Here is a 16,647-nt window from a genome sequence, read left to right as displayed (position 1 = left end):
AAAATATTTTTTATTTAAAAATATATATAAATATATATTTTTTATTTTTTAAAAATTATTTTTGATATTAATCGATAAAAATAATCTAAAAACATAAAAAAAATTTAATTTAAAATAAAAAAATAAAAAATTTAATTCTTTTCAAAAAAAATTTAAAAAACAAAAACAACCGAGTTATAACACAAAAGCATACAAAAACAAAGGGATAAAAAGTGACATTGGACAGCCAAAATCTAAACAGCCTAGCATAATCCCGGTTCACTATCCTGCCAGCAATCCTTGCTGATGAACACTTGCCGGAAATAAATATTTAAGATCCAGAATCTTAAAACAAATGATAAAGAGGAAAGAATCTACATATTTTTGCAGATTGCAAGCTAAAACTTACAATTTTTAGACAAAACTACTACAGCTAAAATGGAAAAACCAAACAAGTCGGTACTAATCCAAAACTCCCCTCGGAATTTACCAAACCATCATACCAGTAGGTAGATAGCTATAACCTTAAAACCCAAATAGAGAGTGATTAAGCCTCAAAGTACTTGTCGACATCCCATAAACAGGAGCCGAAATCACCATCCAAATGTACCGAGATATCAGCATAATCTTCTCTCAAAACAGTATCCGGTACACTACACTCCTCAAAAAAAATCGGAGCAGGATTTTCAAAATCCCAAAACTCTTTCAAACACAAAGGATCCGTAACCAAACACTCATCATCCTCACCGACCTTTATTATTTCTTCTTGAACAACCTCTTCTTGCGTTTGTATCCTCCAGCAACAATCACTCTGTACGGCAACCTGTGACTCTGGCCCCGGTTCCTCTGTAGATTGAAATCTAAGCACAGAAGTTGGAGAACACAGACTATTATGAGATTCTTTACCAGACTCATACCCAGAAATGTTAACGTTAATATCAACATCTGGGGCATGTTGTTTGCTCACCGGAGGTTGTGTGAAATTGGTTTGTGCATCAGGTCCTTTAATACGAATAGCAGCCTGATCATAAACCATGGCTGCCTCCTCTGCTGTATCATAAGTCCCTAACCATAGCCGGGTTCTCCTATAAGGGTCTCTGATCTCTGCTGCCCACCTCCCCCATGGCCTTTGTCTCACACCACGATACCTTTTCCCCCCTGGATAAGAACACTGATCCCTTGAAATTTTTTTCACAACTTGTTGCCGGCTTACCACTTTTGAAGATTTTTTTGCATCTTCTGCTGCTCTGTCGCTCCCACAACTTGTTATTCTTATCTCGTTTATATGTTTTTTGACTCTTGGATGATGCCTTTTCGATTCCTCCTTTTCATCACCAGACGAGTCCGTAGCATTGCCATCGGTAACTGAAATCCGTACTATTCTTGTGGCTTTTGAGTCCTCCCATTTCACCAGCTTGTTGGTCACAGTTTTATGCTCTGTGTACTTGGTAGAAAAGCGATTCATTTTTTCAATGGAATCAACGCTTATGGGGTTGGATTTTAGGTTAAAACATCAAAGATTGGAAATTTTCATACAAAACGTTAGAAATAGGAAATATTAAAAACGCTTCAAGAACATAAAATTATATATATATATATACAACTGATGTGAGAATTAGAGAGTACAGGCAAAAAGGGTAGATAGAAAGATAGAGAGGAGCGGGGCTGCTGAGGGAGTGTGGAGGAGAGTAGGCAAAAGAGGGATTAACAGGGAGAGAACGAGAGAAATGAGGAGATATTGGAGAGAGTTTCGTAGTCAAACGTCAAAAGGCCTAGGAATCGCAGTTTTATATGAATATCCTAAGAAACAGAGAGCCCAGCCCTATTCATTTTGTTCTTTTAGCTTTTCAAGTTTTTTTTTTTTTTAATATGTCGGTTTAGAGAGTGTGAAAGTGAAATTACGAAATGAAATCTTAATAAGATTTTTAATTGGCTGAATTTTTGGATAAAAAATGGTTTGGATGGGAGAGATTTCATGGTTAGAAATTTTATTAGTTACTCCTTATGTTCATTTTTTTAAAAAATAGATATAATTAAAAGAAAAAAATCTTAAAAAATGTTCTTATTAATTTTTCCAAATTAGGAATTTTTCTTTTATTTTTTGTATTTATTTTTATTTTCAAGGTAAATTTAGAAAATAATTAATAAAATATTAGGAGCATCATTTTTCATTTTTGGATGGATAGTTACGAAGGGGGAGATTAAAATGGGAAATCCCAGACCACTCGCCGCATTTAGAAAAATAGATGGTTGAATTTATGACACGCGGCAATTCTGGTTGGCTAGGTGGAAGAGATGGTTCAGTGATCTCGAACTTGGTCCCCAAGTAAGTCACGCGCCAACCCATTTCGTACTGTACAAAGTTTAAAACAAACTTTAAATCATAAATCACACATCATAAACGGTGGGGTAGTGCTTAACTGAGAGAATGACAGTTGTTGCCCTTTTCGTATAAGTGAGAGACCGTCACAGTTATTATAAGTTCAGATTCTGGGTTCGATTTACAGTGGTTGTTTTTTTAAATAGTTTTGTTTTAAAATATATTAAAATAGTATATTTTTTAAATTTTTAAAAATTATTTTTAATATTAACATAATAAAAAAATTTATAATATAAAAAAATTAAAATTTTAAAAAATATCATTTCAAACCCGTTATAAGTTACGTGGCTAAAAGAGAGACCAGTACTGTTGGTGAGATGAATTTGCTGGGTCACGGACAGTTTCAGTTGGGATCCTTTTCACTGTTTGAGTTGGAGGAGATTTAGGTGGAGTTTTTTTAATTCTCCTTGACAATTTTGCTTGTCAATCAAGCATCAAATATTTAATTGCAGTAATTTACGTGATTGATTATTTAATTCATTCATTTGCTATAATGGTTTTTTTTTCAATTTTATTTCTTTTCCGTGGATGTCTTTACATTGAGTGAATAAGAATTTAAAGTTCCTCTTTCTAATATATATAGATTGATATTATGGTTTAACTATGTTTTTTTAATAAAAAAATAGTTTTAAATTAATTTTTTTTATGTGTTTGGATTGTTTTACCAAGTTGATATAAAAAAATAAAAAAATAAAAAATATATTATTTCGATGCATTCCCAAACATGTTTATACACAAATAAGCAATAGGCACCCACCCCTTTTTTTTTTCAAGCAAGGTTTGTCTTTCATGCAATAAATCTAATTTCAATGCTTAGGAATAAAACTAATATGTTGGATATTCAGTTAATCTTTTAATTCAAGCAATGTGATTTATTCTTTCTAATTAAGGTTTTTGATGGTCTGATATTAAAAACTCAGGTGATTGGTAGTTGATACTTGTAAAATATTCTCTTTGATAGATGTGGAGATTCTCAAATGCTTTAATCAGTAACTTTGTAGAGGAAAAAATATAATTATATTTTAAAGAGATAAACTCTAAAAATATCTATATTAAGAATAAAAATATTATTAACCTAAATTTTAAAGGATTTATATTTTATTTATAACTCATGAGTCATGATTTTTCATGGAGAGGAGAGGCTAAAGTATAATTTTATTTATGTGATATTTTAAGTTGTATTATAATAATAATAAAAATATTAAATGAATATAAAATATTAAAATACCCGCGTGATGTCCTGAAATTTCTTTTTAAAAAAAAATTGAACTCGAGTAAATTATCTAAACTTGTTAAAAGTAAAAAAAAATAAGCTCAGGTAGACGAGCCCATAGAGTGGTGCTCCTCCCCTAGAAGAGCCTATAGATCATCCATTTTAAAGATTCATAAAATTTTCATCTTCATATTCTTCCTTCCTCTAAGCCTCTCGTATTTATTGTTTTCATCTGTTTTCTAATGACTTGTATATATATATATATATATATATATATATGTGGTCATTGCATCGATTTTTTCTTCTTTACCACATTAAAGTCGCAAAAAACATCTCCTTCTTCTTATTATTTTTCTATACACGTTTTTGTTTTTTCAATATAGTATTATTACTGGCATATGCGAATTAATACAATGGTATTCTAAAAATTAAACCCGCAAATAGAATATAAAAGTGTTTATATATATATATATATATATATATATATATATATATATATAAAATCCAAGTTCAACCATTTTTTATGGGCATGCACGCCCTAAACTATATTCCTTAAGGTTTATGACCTAATTAATGGCAAGGCAATGTAGTACATGTTGAAAAGATGGAGGCAAATACCTTATAAATACAAGATTTTGAGAGCGATAATATATAGAATTCCGGCAGTGAAAGGGAACGGAGTGGGAAATTTGTTTCAAATAAGAACAATGTGTGTTTGGATCTTAGTTTCGCGTGTGTAGAGTAGAATGATGTTTTGGTCATAATTGAATGGTTTTATTAGATTATTTTTAATGGTTAAAAACATACGTACGTACAGATATTTAAATGCGGGGGTGGTTGTGCAGTTTATGGCTTGGGGATCAAGGGACTGCAAGACATTCGTTGAACATAGCACTCCAGCTAGTAGTAGTAGTAGGTTGCGAGCGAAAAGGACCTTCTCATTCGTTTCTGTCACCACTTGAACTTCATTAATTAGTTCATCCCATTCGCGTGACCTTTACTCCATCCTTTTCATCTTGTGTCAGATAATTTTTAAAGCACTTCAATTTGAATTTCAAGGATTAAGAAAGAAAAAAACAATGAAACTATGCATTACCATCTGTTAACATTTGATTATTTATATATTAAACTTGTATTGTATATTGAGCAAGTTAATCTGGATCGATTAATAAATTTTAAAAAATCAAATCAGATTTTTATTGAAGAAATCAAGTTATGATTTAATCTATTAAGTTAATTTATTGAAACTTTCTAGTTAAAACATGTAACTTCAGGTTGATTTTTTCATACCTGGTTTAAATGATCGGTTAGTTCTTGAATTGAGACAATGATTGTTAATATTGGTTTTATTAATTAATTATAAAAAAATAATTATGATCAACTCAAATTAAAAATATTGATAAATTAATAAGTTTAATTAAATAATAATTTTATCTGGTTTTCACTTAAATTTAAATTTTAAATAATATATTAAATAATAAATAAATATTTATAATTCTAGAAATATTAATTTATATAGATTTAACTATAGTTTGCTAGTATGTTATCAATGAGATTGCAGTTGTTCTTGTTCTCTTGCGGCAGTAGTGAAAAGTGATGCGAAATTTTTTAAAAATTACAATTATCTTTGGAAGAACTATAATACAGCTACTATTTGTTTTTGTGATGAAAAATATTTTTGAAATTTTTTTTGAAATTAATTTTTAAGGTATTTTTAGATTATTTTTAAGGTGTTTTTAGTTTATTAAAATAATAAGGAACAAGTCTTACAAATTAAAAAGTTGAATGAGAATGAAATTGAAAAAAAAATATAATTTCATAAATTATCTCAAATAAAATAAATAATAATCAAAATAATATAGATCAAATCTAAAAAATAAAAAATTAAAAGATGAAAAAATTAAAATAATAATAATTAACATTTCATAAATTATTTCAAATAAAATAAGTAACAATCAAAAGAATAAGGACCAAATTTGATACATAAAAAATTTCAATAAAAAAAATGATAAGGAAAAAGCAAATAACAATTATAAAAATGAGGACCAAAGTTAATATAAAAATTAAATTTTAAGAGATGAAATTGAAAAATAAATATTCAAAACAAAATATATATAGCAATCAAAAGTTTGAGGACCAAATTTGATATAATCAGCAAATAATATGACATTTCTAAATTTTTCACAACTTCCGGAAAGTGTTTTCCGCTCAAATTTTTCAGGAAAACAAGCCAAATTTTTCTTTGACTGGAAAATGTTATCCGTTGACCAACTTTTCTAATGGCAAACAAACACATGAAAGTTTGGAAAGTGATTTCTTGAAAAGTGAATTTTGAAAAACAAACATAGCCTACGTAATGGTAAGTTTAAAAATCTTAGGCTATTATTGTTGTCGTCTGGCACAGAACACGAGCGAACATAATAGTTAATCACGGGCTCAAGAAAGGAGTGTAAGAGCATCCATACCCATTCTCTTTATTTTATAGTTAGAATAGCTATAAAATTACTTTATCTAGCTTGCTAAACCATGTGATAATATCCATGCTCTTTAAAATAGATAATTATGGATATCTTTTTTATTTTTTTAATTATATGTAAAATGAATATTCAACTATGTTATTTCATGTTATTTATTGCTTTCAAATTATGCTAATGAGTTTTCTAATTATTTAATAATTCTTTTATTGTGGTAGAAATTAAAAATAATAAAAAGAAAATGCTTACACTTAAAGAAATAATGAAAATTTAAACAATGTATACTAATTAAAAGTACTATTATGTCGTTTAACTAATATCTCCATTTGACACTTCTCATGATATTCAGTCAAGTGTAAATATATGTTAGTCGTATCTATCAAAATTATTCTCTCATTTTTTTGTTATTGTTTCAATAAAAGTTCTTCTTGTATAATAACAATCTTGTTTCATTCTATCTTTGCATTTTCATGTTTTGCTTTTGCTTTCTCTTCCTCTAAAGCAAATGATTTTTTCAAAAAATCCTATCTTTTTACATTCCATTTTTATTTTATGTTCTTTGTAATCCTTCAATATCAATCCAACATGAGAACGTGTGCTATCTTTATATTTTTTAGTGTGCTTTTCTGTTGTCTTTCTACTTACCAATCTCTTCATTTTATCGTTGTCACTAAGTACAACATCATCTTTTTCTAAGTTGATTGAATTTTAAGTAAAAAGAGAATAAGTTGTGGGAGATTCATTTCTAGCTTTTTTGCACTTTTTCTTTGAATTTTCAATCATCCATTTAGGCTTGCTCTTCAATTTCTCCAAGCAATGCTGAAATAAGAATAATTGATACTGAATTCTTTTATATGCAATCTTAAAAAAATAATAAATTAAAGCACACCAGAATGTATTGCTTAAAAAATAATAAATTTAATGAATTTAATTTTATGAGTTTTATATAAACAATACATGGTTTTCATAGGTGAAACCACTTTGATTTCTATTTTTTGTTTGGGTATAGTGTGAACAAAACTTATTCACAGCTAGTTAAGTGGTCGACCAACGATGCATTAGAGAACTTGATATACGCTTAGATACAAACTTCTTGTTTTCATTGTAGTTTTTAAGAATTCTTTTATAATATGCCTTAGTTTTTTGTTCATTTCCACATATTGGATCTATGTCAATGTTGATTTAGGCCTCTACAAGGCAAACATCTTCTTCATCCCTAAAATTGCTCTATTGCTTTATCTTTTTAGTCGTAGGTGATTTTTCACATGGATCTTGAGATGACACAATAGATTAATTAGACTATTGAGCGGGTGGATCATAACCTTCTTATGAAAATTGTATATTCAGGTCAACCCCTTTATACATGAAATTAGTAAAATAGTCATCACCCTGAGACTCCATTGAAATTCTTTTGATTAATTGTGATTGAGAAAGAAATTGAAGTTACTCGAATATACTTGAAAGTGTAGTTTTTTTTATAGGAAAAACCCAATTTACAGAGAGAGTTTTGATTGGGTACAAATTATACCATTTATATTAAAATATAAAATTTCAATGGATAAAATCTTTAAATGCAATTTCTTTACAATTTATTGTTGCATGTTTTTAAGGAGTGTTATTAAGGAGTTTTTGAACTTTCATCATATAGGAAAACGTAGATTGAGACTCCAATTTTTTTTATTTGACTTAATTTCTGGTTTTTAAACCAATTTAAAGGTGTTTTGAGATCGAAAATGAATTTATTTAGGTGCTTACAATGTTTTTTGAGATGTTTTCAAGTAAGAATGTAGTTGAAAAAACATATATATGTTTTAGGTCCCAAACATTGGACTCTAAATTTTCAATCATTTCTAGTGGCTGAAAGTTTGTGCTAATAGATGTCATATCATTTACTTTGTTTTTTTTAAGGACGGACAATGTGTTGTTTGGGCATTAAAAAAAAGGGAAAAGGCTAAACAAGCGGGGCTAGTCTTAAAGGCCCAAGCCTCGCTAGGCCTTCTTTGTATTGAGTTAGAAATATTGGCCCATGCGAGTTAGAAATATTGGCCCATATGATGATCAGAAATGCAAAAGTTATATGAATATTTTGGGTCATTTTAATTTTAAGGTGATTTTCAATTAAAAATATATTAAAATAATTTTTTTATAATTTTTATATCAGAACAATAAAATCATTAAAAAATACTTAAAAAATCAATTTTTTTGCCTTTTCATATTAAAAACGTAGAGGAACTCATCTTTGTGTAAAATTTTCCTTTTGTAACAAGTATGTGACGCTGTGAATCTCATCGTTGTGTTCGAGCATGTCGTGGCATTTAACAACGTTAGGGTGGTTAACGTCACAGAGGATCTCGTTCTCATGGAAAATTTGGTTGCGTACGAAGTCTTCGTGTTGTTGTATATGACCGTCAGAGTGTAGAGGCAGCTCGTTGAATAGTGGATGACTTTGTAGATGATACTTTTGGTATCGCTTCTGATTCGATTGATTTGGTCGAGTTCAGAGATAAAAGAGTTTGAGCTGTCGGAGTTGGGGAGGGAGAGAAGGGGATAGCGAGCTAATGGTCAAGCTGAGGGGGTGAGAAGGTGGTGGTGGGGGGTTGAATTGGTTCCATGAGTACGTCGACGAGTTGAATCAAATCAGATGAGTTAATGAAATTTGATAAAGAGGGAAAGGAAATGAAAAAGGAAAAGCAGAATTCTTGTCCGAGAGAGAGGAGGGGGATTTGCAATGGGGGAAGGAATGCGGATTTTAAAGGGAGGGAAAACTATAATGGTTCTTTTGTAATTAAATATAAAATAACAACAATTTTGTAAATAAAAAAAACTTGTTAATTTTTTTTTAGAGGATATCAAGTGGTGGAGATCTTACAAAGTTCAAGATATAAATAAAACATTTTAGATTTGGTATCAAAACCATTAATGTAAAGGAAATGTTGTGTAATTTGTTAATAAATATATAATTTACTCAGTACCTATAACTAATATAATATACACATGATTATGGACACAAATGGATATAGAAAAAAGAATTCATTGCCAAATAATATAATTTACCTTTCAGGGGTAAAAAGAGTAAAATTGATTTAAATTCACTGTAAACCTCCAAGCATGAACTAAATCACGATAAAAATATTATATTTTTTACAATCACATTTTAAAATACATCTATAAATCGCCCCCCTTTAGTTGCATGCTAAAACCTTTCAGAATGCAGGAAAATCTTAATCAAAGTCACAAAGCACAATAACTAGGCAGCACAGCAGACACACTGACAGTTGCCCCTAACCCTGAGCCCTCCTCCATCCACCTTTTAAATTCCTAACCTAACTCTGAAAAAGCAAACTAACATCTCACGCCTTACGCTTCGTTTCATTTTGATTCTGTTCCTCCTTTTCTTTTTCCTTGCAGGTTAAAAAAAAAAAAAAAACAAAATCCAACGCAATTATGGCAACCTGTCAGCTATCAGGAATCCAAGAACCTCCTTTGCAGCTCCATCACGAGAGGGATATTCTTCCATACAAGAACAAAAAGAAGAGAGAGAGAGAGAGAGAGACAAATAAAAAACCTGACCAGGTCCAACCACCATTCATGTATTATATGACTCTTTAATCTCCACCTTCTTCCTATAATAACCCTCTAATAAGTAAATAAATAATAAATATATATGTATTGTGTAATTGTAAATGTAAAAAATATAAAATTAGCATGCTATATAATCCGGTTAAGGTACATATGTTTGTCTACCATCATAAATTGCTTCGTTAATTTGACTTCCAGTCTCATTGATTCTTACCATCAGCCCTGCACTGCTGCACACACAACTTCTTGTCAACGGATGATAATCCTGCACCCGAAGCAACAATGTTCTTAATCAGCATTGGCGATTCATTAATCGATACACGCATGAAATGTCTACTTCCAAGATGGAAATGTCTACTTCCAAGATGAGAAATTAGGCAATCGATACATATATGGATATGATTAATTCATTCTGCAGGTGAAGATTCCTGACCCCATCTCACCCTGTGTCTACTGTGTCATAACATACACAAGCTTGCAGTTTCTTACCATTTCAGGGTGGGTGGGGAGGAAGAAGACAAGGAAGGTGAAGATCATCAGGCTTCAATTCTTTAAGACCTGACAATTGGGTCTTTCTTGATGCAAAACGCTCCGAAATATCATCACACATAAGTGGCCATTATCGTTTCTCAAATCTATAACTATATCATGCTTGAAGTTCGAAGTTACCAATCATCTAATCACATCCTAAACCAAACCCAAAGTTTAATTTGTGCATTCTAAAAAAAAACGGAAGGAAAGGTAGAAGAAACATGAGATCATCGAATCGAAACTCTCACCGAACAAATTAAAAAATAAAAATCTTCGAAAGAAATAGAAGACTTACCATTTAAGCGTGCTTATGATACATCTTGGCATCTCAGTACTGGTCTCCTTCAACGTTACACCTCCACACACAACTTCCACTCCCAGCAACCCTGTCTTCACCCCTTCAACACCAATTCCAATGCTCGTTTTCACATCCATATCCACCTTCAGTTTTTTGCTCGTGAACTGATCAAGAATCTTCGATCCAATTCCATCCTCGATCAGCTCATTGTTCACACTGGTTTCAATTTCCAAACTAGTCGTATTCTTTTTTCCCTGTGTGAACTCAGGCAAGGTCGTCGATCCCAAATTAACCTCGTCGTCTCCCGCTGTCGTTTCCACTTTAGACTCTCCAAAATGATAGATGATATTTTCATTAGGATTCCTAACTTCGATTCTTGCAACCATTTTGGCGGTAAGGTACGTGCCATCTGATCTCTTGGTGATGTTAAAGGCGGAGAATTTAAAAGATTGGAGGTGGAAAACGGGGAGTTTTGGATCGAACCAGAGGTAAAATAGACCTCCTGCGATAATCATCAGGAGAATGGCGATTATAAGGAGGAGGCTTAAGCAGCATAAGCATAGACGGCAATGCCTGGACCGTCTTTTCCTTGGTTCGAATGAAGGAGGCAGCAATGCCTTTGTGGGTAGCGGTCTCGGGGCAGGTTTTGCCTGGAGGTTGGGGTCTGTGTAACCTGGTGGTCTTTGGAGAACTGGTTTCATTGGCTTGCCGGCCATTAATTGCAATCTTGAATTTGGACTGCTCTGTTTGTCAAGAAATTATCTATAAATCAAAAGAATGATTTAACCAGCAAGAAAGTATAGGACTTCATTTCAAGTTCTAACTTGATCATTAGTCTCAAAAAATCATCCAAGCAACCCTTAAATGTCGATGCACGCACCAATTTTTAATAAAAAAGAAAATGTCGGAGAATTGAGGCAAAATTACCTTGACAGATAAATGGCAGAAGTAACGTTGATCAGGTTAATTTCTTGCTGAGATTTCAAAATCCGGGGAAAAAGGAGATCTGCAGTGGGATCTGAGAAAACTGAAATTTTTGTGAGATCATTAAGAGAAGGAAAAGTTTTTTGAACATTGAATCACGAGGACATATATAGTCATTCTATATATATATATAGAGAGAGAGAGAGAGAGAGAGAGAGGCGGGGGGGGGGGGGGGGGGGGGCGTTGTCTCTGGTAGAAGCTTGAGGTATCACTGGCAGGAATTCAGCTTGCAGGATTCACGCGCCACGTCATGGCGGGATGGTGATTTGTATGTACCGCGACGAAAATGTTCCGCTGGAGGCTGGCCCCTCTCTCTGTCTTTTATTTTTCTTTTTTGTCCCTTTCACTTGTGGCGGTAATATTTCTCTCTCTCTCTCTCGGCAATGTTCCTTTAATTAGGCTACGTTTATTTTCCATCGATCATGCAGCTGAAGTGGTCGTTTGTGGTTTCATCTTACCTCGCTTCGACTAAACAAACCAAGTTAGTCATACAATAGACATAATGACAACCAAGCTGAAGTGGTTTTTTTTTTGAATTATTTCTTTAGTTGCAAAAATTATTTAAGTCTTGAAAAGTAATCATTAATCCAACGTGAATTATAATAAAAACATATATAACTTTAAAAACATTTAACATCGCTTCAAAAAACTAATTATATAAAAACAACTTGTTAATTAGGTGTTTTTATTTTCAAACCCAAATTAGACTCGGAAGCTGCTATTTTAGATTTTTATTTATTTTTCTCTCTTGATTTTGTTTTCAATTTAGATTTAAGATTGTAATTTAATTAAAATGTTTTTTTTATTTATACAACCATATAGGTTATTTTTATGGATTGTGTATTATTGAAAATGATAATGAGACAAATCTTTGAAGGACATATAGCCCAGAGACTTGTCTTTATTTAATATATATATATATATATATATATATATATATATATATTTTGGTTGGTTGCGAGCAAATCAAAATAAATGAAAATTCATTTGAACTCTAAAATGCCTGAGTGAGCTTTGATGACCCATCGTCGTTTTGAGCTCGTGTTCATTGCGAATCTTATCCTGAGTTGAAGGATATAGACAACGCGACCAAGGGTGTCCATCTTGGAGCCATCACGTTCTTGCCAAAGTGACAATCATGTTTTCACCTATATTCAAAATTAGTTTTTTGAGTCACTCTCCTTTTCTTTTCTTTTTTCTTCTCTCTACATCTATTTCTCTTTATAAAGTAATTATCACTACTTATTTATAGAGTAAGATGAAGTTTATCAATCATAATTAATCAATTATTAATAAATATTTATCATAAAATAGTAAAAATAAAAGAAACTATTTATTTAAGAGATCAATATGATCCTAATAATAAAAAGACCACGATGGATATATACTCTCCTTCAATTGATATTGGAAGGAACCATTCATAAGTTTTTTTTTTTCCTTTTATATTTTTATTAAGAATTTTCAGACAAGATTTACTTTTTTTTTATCAAATTATAAGTATGTATTAAAATCAAAAGTAATTATATTGGTTAACCAGCAAGTTTATAAACATGTACAAGATATACAAAAGTAAAAGAGTAAACAGACTCTTATCATAATAACAAAAGAGAGAACATGCTCCATAAAAAACTAGCCATACAAGGCTCAAACACAAGTGAGTAGCAATGGTTAAGAAAAAAACCTAACAAGGTTTGCAGGTGTCAAAATTAACCCAACCAGCATCACAAGCCAAAGAATAACATCAAACAGCAGCAAACAACTAACCATAAAATCAAGACAATAGAACAACCAGCAAACCAATCAAAGCATTGGGAAGCCTAATTACACAAGAAGAAGCTGGAACCAAGTAAAAAAGCATCCCAAAGCAAGGAATAATAAGTTGCCAGATCACAATTGTGAAGCATGATCCACGAGGCAACAACTGCCATGACAATACAAGATAATGCAAGAAGAGTAAGCCCACCTCATATCTGCAGCAGATCAATAGCAACACGACAGAAAATATCAGGATTCAACATTATCCCCACGTATATAAGGGAGTGGTTCAAGTCATGAAGCACCATGTAAAATAAAACTTGAAATTTATAAAGCAACACATCAGTCTAATAACTACTACCATAAAAAAGCCGCTTATTTCCCAGTTGTATGAAGATGTATCCAATTTGACTGGTAATACTTTAAAAGAAATTCTAGTCTTAATAAGTATAAAACAAAGAAAAGGAAAGGAAAATAAAAGAGAGAGATATAGCAGGCTCTTACACTTAAAAACGTAACTACGTATGGGCCTAGAAAGTAAGTAATATCAAGGGCTGCAGATGAGCTACGAAATGGGCCATATTTACCGGCCTCGGCCTGTCCCTCTTTCCCCGAAAAACATGGTAGATGTTATTAACCAACAACGACGTCGTATCTGTACAATAAATCAATACGGAACACAGCTCTTGTTCTATTCTCTTCTCTCTCGCGCGGCTCACTCCACTGTTGGCAAAGATGGAGTTCGCGAACCTTGAAGGTCTTCGTCAGGACGCTTCTTATTTGTCTTTTCATATTTAATTTCGCTCACTAATCTTCTCAGATGAGGCAACTCAAAGCACAAGTTGATGTCGTAGCCAAAGCAGACGGGTATGCTTAATTATTTCTAACCACCTCATCAAATTTCAGCTTCTCGACATAAAGTTTTAAAAAACTATTGTTTCTTTTGTAATTTTTTTAGATGGTTGAATACTAAGTAATCGCTGCTGTGAGGTAGCTAATCACCAAACAGAGAGTTTTTACCCTGATTTCCTTTTTAAAGGTGGAAAATTAAGCAATAAATTTATTATTAATTATTATAAATACACTTTTAGGGTGATTTAGGTTGCTAACTTTTCCATTGAATGTTTAAGAGCACGGGGCAACTTTACCGTAGGTGCTTTGAAAGATTTCAAGTATTGCCTGCCAGTATAACTTTTTCTTCTTGAATCTGCAATGGTGTGCAAATAAACATCTGCAATCGCGGAAGGTAAGCCTCTCCATGCTAGATGCTAGTGATATTTAGCTTTTGAATTGCCAGAAATATTAATCCATTTAAAATCCTAAAAACTACTAATAGACTCATGATCTAATGGCAATGACGTCATTCCTCCATGCTTTTGGAAGAAACTTGTGATCCTAGCTTCAAATATTGGAGATTGAGAGGGGTCAATGGATGAGATTGTAATGAAAAGAAATGATTTAATTCTGAATTAATAGTAAAATAGACAAGATTTTTAATTTAATTCAATTTTACAAACATTCCAAACAGTATAAATAAATTCAATTCCAAAAGGTGACAGGTAAATTATACTTTTTTATTTTTATGAAAAATCTTCTGCTTGATTATGCCATTTTCCAAACAGTAATATTTTTATTTTTGTTGTAGTTTGAATAGCAATGAGACTTTTATGTAACATTAATAGTATATTTGAATAGCAATAAGACTTTTATGTAACATTAATAGTATAAACAATATTATCCTATAATTAAATTATCAACTTTTATTTTGATAAATTTCTTGAAGGTGAAATATAGGTTCCCAAAGGCCAACTCCCCTTTCAAGATCTATAATACCTTAAAAGATTCTGAAAAGGCTGATAGGAGACAAAGAAAGAACTTAGTCATGGCAGAATCAAGCCAACTTTTTGAAGAAAAAAGTGATGAAATAGATCATTCACTTGAAAGGTTTTAGGGAGGACCACTACAAACAAAAACCAACAACATGAACTTCACTACGGACATGCCTTCCTCCCTGTTATTCCATGTTAGCCAAAACCTACAATTTATTGCTTCAAATGCCCTGGGATTATTAAAGGCTCCTGCAATCCTGCCTCAAAATACATCGTAAACTACTATAAACCAAATGCCCCAAATGCCTCCACCCTTATTTCAGCCTGAATATGATTCATCATGGGTGGTTACCATTTTAAGAGAAAGACAGTATCCAACATAACCACAAATGAGTATTAGGTCGTTAAAGACGAGGGCATATATGATCAATGTTCAACTAATGAAGAATGTTGCGAGCCAAATGTTGGCATTTCCAAAAAGTTTAGAGTCTTCTTATTTGTTAAGTATACAGGATCTCAATGTCCAGAGACTCATCTCAAAATATACCACAATAAAATGACTGAAGTTATCTTGAAGAGAAACTTTTTATCCATCATTTTTCATGAAAAGGCTAGTTGAACTTGTTTTTAGTTGGTATATGGGTTTGAATGGCTCTAAAATGGAGAAGGGGGAATATTTGGCCATTGCATGTTTTAAAATTTTTTTTGATTTAACTTGATGGTGATTCCAACCAGGTATGACCTTTAAAGAATGGGGATGAGAAGTAATGAGTTAGTCAAGGAATATGTTATGAGACTACATGACATGGCAACATAAATCTACCCTTCTCTGCTTGAAAATGAGCTCACTTTCATCTTTATTGAGACTTTAGAGCTCAATAACTCTAGTCATTTTAGAAGCTCCATACTTCGGCTACTTGATGAACAATTCATCAAGCTATTTTATGGATTTAGGGACTGCAGCAAAAAGGATGGAGCAAGGCTTGAGGTCAGGAAGGATCAGGAATCCGATAGTGAGGTTTAATGTTATGTCAAAGAACAAATCAAAAGAGGACTCCCATATAGAGAATATGGATCAAAATCATTCTATACCTCATCTTAAATACCGTCTATTTTCATAACACACCAATAACTTTCCAAGTGTCATTAGCTAATATTGACATATCTCTATCACTTGGCATTATTTACCAACACCTTTGAAATATTGGGCACTTTGTTCTGATTCCATCAAATCCCATATGACCACTATACTTGAAGTGGTAAGACCCAAATGTAAAGTGTAAGTATCATGATGGTGAGATCCTATGACAATCAATTGAGAATTACAAGAAGTTGAAGCATCAAAGCCAAAAGTGGGTAGGATGGGGCATGAGGATGGAAGATGCACCAGATGAATGCACAAGCCACATATATTTGTTGGAGGGGGTTGATATGAAATAGAAGTGTTACATTGTCAACTCTTTTATTATTGAACTTTGCCGATTCATATTTTTGTTGAAAAAAACATCGAAACCTTGGAATTATTAAATATGTTTTCCATGTATTTTAATTCTGTCTTTTAATAGAATATGCTTTTTTTTTTGTTTCATTGTAATTCTGCTGCATCAGAGTTATTTTTCATAATA

General features: G+C 31.9%; 2 protein-coding genes and 1 long non-coding RNA gene across 8 annotated transcripts; 1 reads left to right on the top strand and 2 right to left on the bottom strand.

The window, feature by feature from the left end:
- Positions 1–303: 303 nt before the first annotated feature.
- LOC7457381 (ethylene-responsive transcription factor CRF2) lies at positions 304–1,768 on the bottom strand. Of its 2 annotated transcripts, XM_024594818.2 has the most exons (2): positions 947–1,768; positions 758–839 (listed from the first exon to the last, which is right to left on the bottom strand). In XM_024594818.2, the coding sequence occupies exons 1-2, from the start codon at positions 1,442–1,444 to the stop codon at positions 786–788; spliced, it is 552 nt and encodes a 183-aa protein (XP_024450586.1). In that variant the 5' UTR covers positions 1,445–1,768; the 3' UTR covers positions 758–785. The 2 variants fall into 2 exon arrangements, with proteins under 2 accessions (XP_002301396.1, XP_024450586.1); XM_002301360.4 differs by having other exon boundaries at positions 304–1,759.
- A 7,833-nt stretch (positions 1,769–9,601) lies between these two features.
- LOC7457380 (NDR1/HIN1-like protein 6) lies at positions 9,602–11,569 on the bottom strand. Of its 4 annotated transcripts, none has more exons than XM_024595156.2 (3): positions 11,382–11,565; positions 10,452–11,216; positions 9,602–9,890 (listed from the first exon to the last, which is right to left on the bottom strand). In XM_024595156.2, the coding sequence occupies exons 2-3, from the start codon at positions 11,168–11,170 to the stop codon at positions 9,875–9,877; spliced, it is 735 nt and encodes a 244-aa protein (XP_024450924.1). In that variant the 5' UTR covers positions 11,171–11,216; positions 11,382–11,565; the 3' UTR covers positions 9,602–9,874. The 4 variants fall into 4 exon arrangements, with proteins under 4 accessions (XP_024450924.1, XP_002301395.2, XP_024450925.1 ...); XM_002301359.4 differs by having other exon boundaries at positions 10,452–11,197; XM_024595157.2 differs by having other exon boundaries at positions 10,452–11,192.
- A 2,289-nt stretch (positions 11,570–13,858) lies between these two features.
- On the top strand, positions 13,859–16,616 carry LOC112326645 (uncharacterized). Of its 2 annotated transcripts, none has more exons than XR_008058577.1 (2): positions 13,859–14,439; positions 15,986–16,616. It is a non-coding gene; the product is annotated as an uncharacterized LOC112326645 (long non-coding RNA). The 2 variants fall into 2 exon arrangements; XR_002980510.2 differs by having other exon boundaries at positions 15,977–16,616.
- The last annotated feature ends 31 nt before the right edge of the window (positions 16,617–16,647 follow it).

The sequence above is a fragment of the Populus trichocarpa genome, chromosome 2, assembly GCF_000002775.5.
Source record: "Populus trichocarpa isolate Nisqually-1 chromosome 2, P.trichocarpa_v4.1, whole genome shotgun sequence".
In the NCBI taxonomy this organism is placed as follows: Eukaryota; Viridiplantae; Streptophyta; class Magnoliopsida; order Malpighiales; family Salicaceae; genus Populus; species Populus trichocarpa.
The sequence above is the reverse complement of the archived record's forward strand: the minus strand, read 5'-3'. Positions and strand labels throughout refer to the sequence as shown.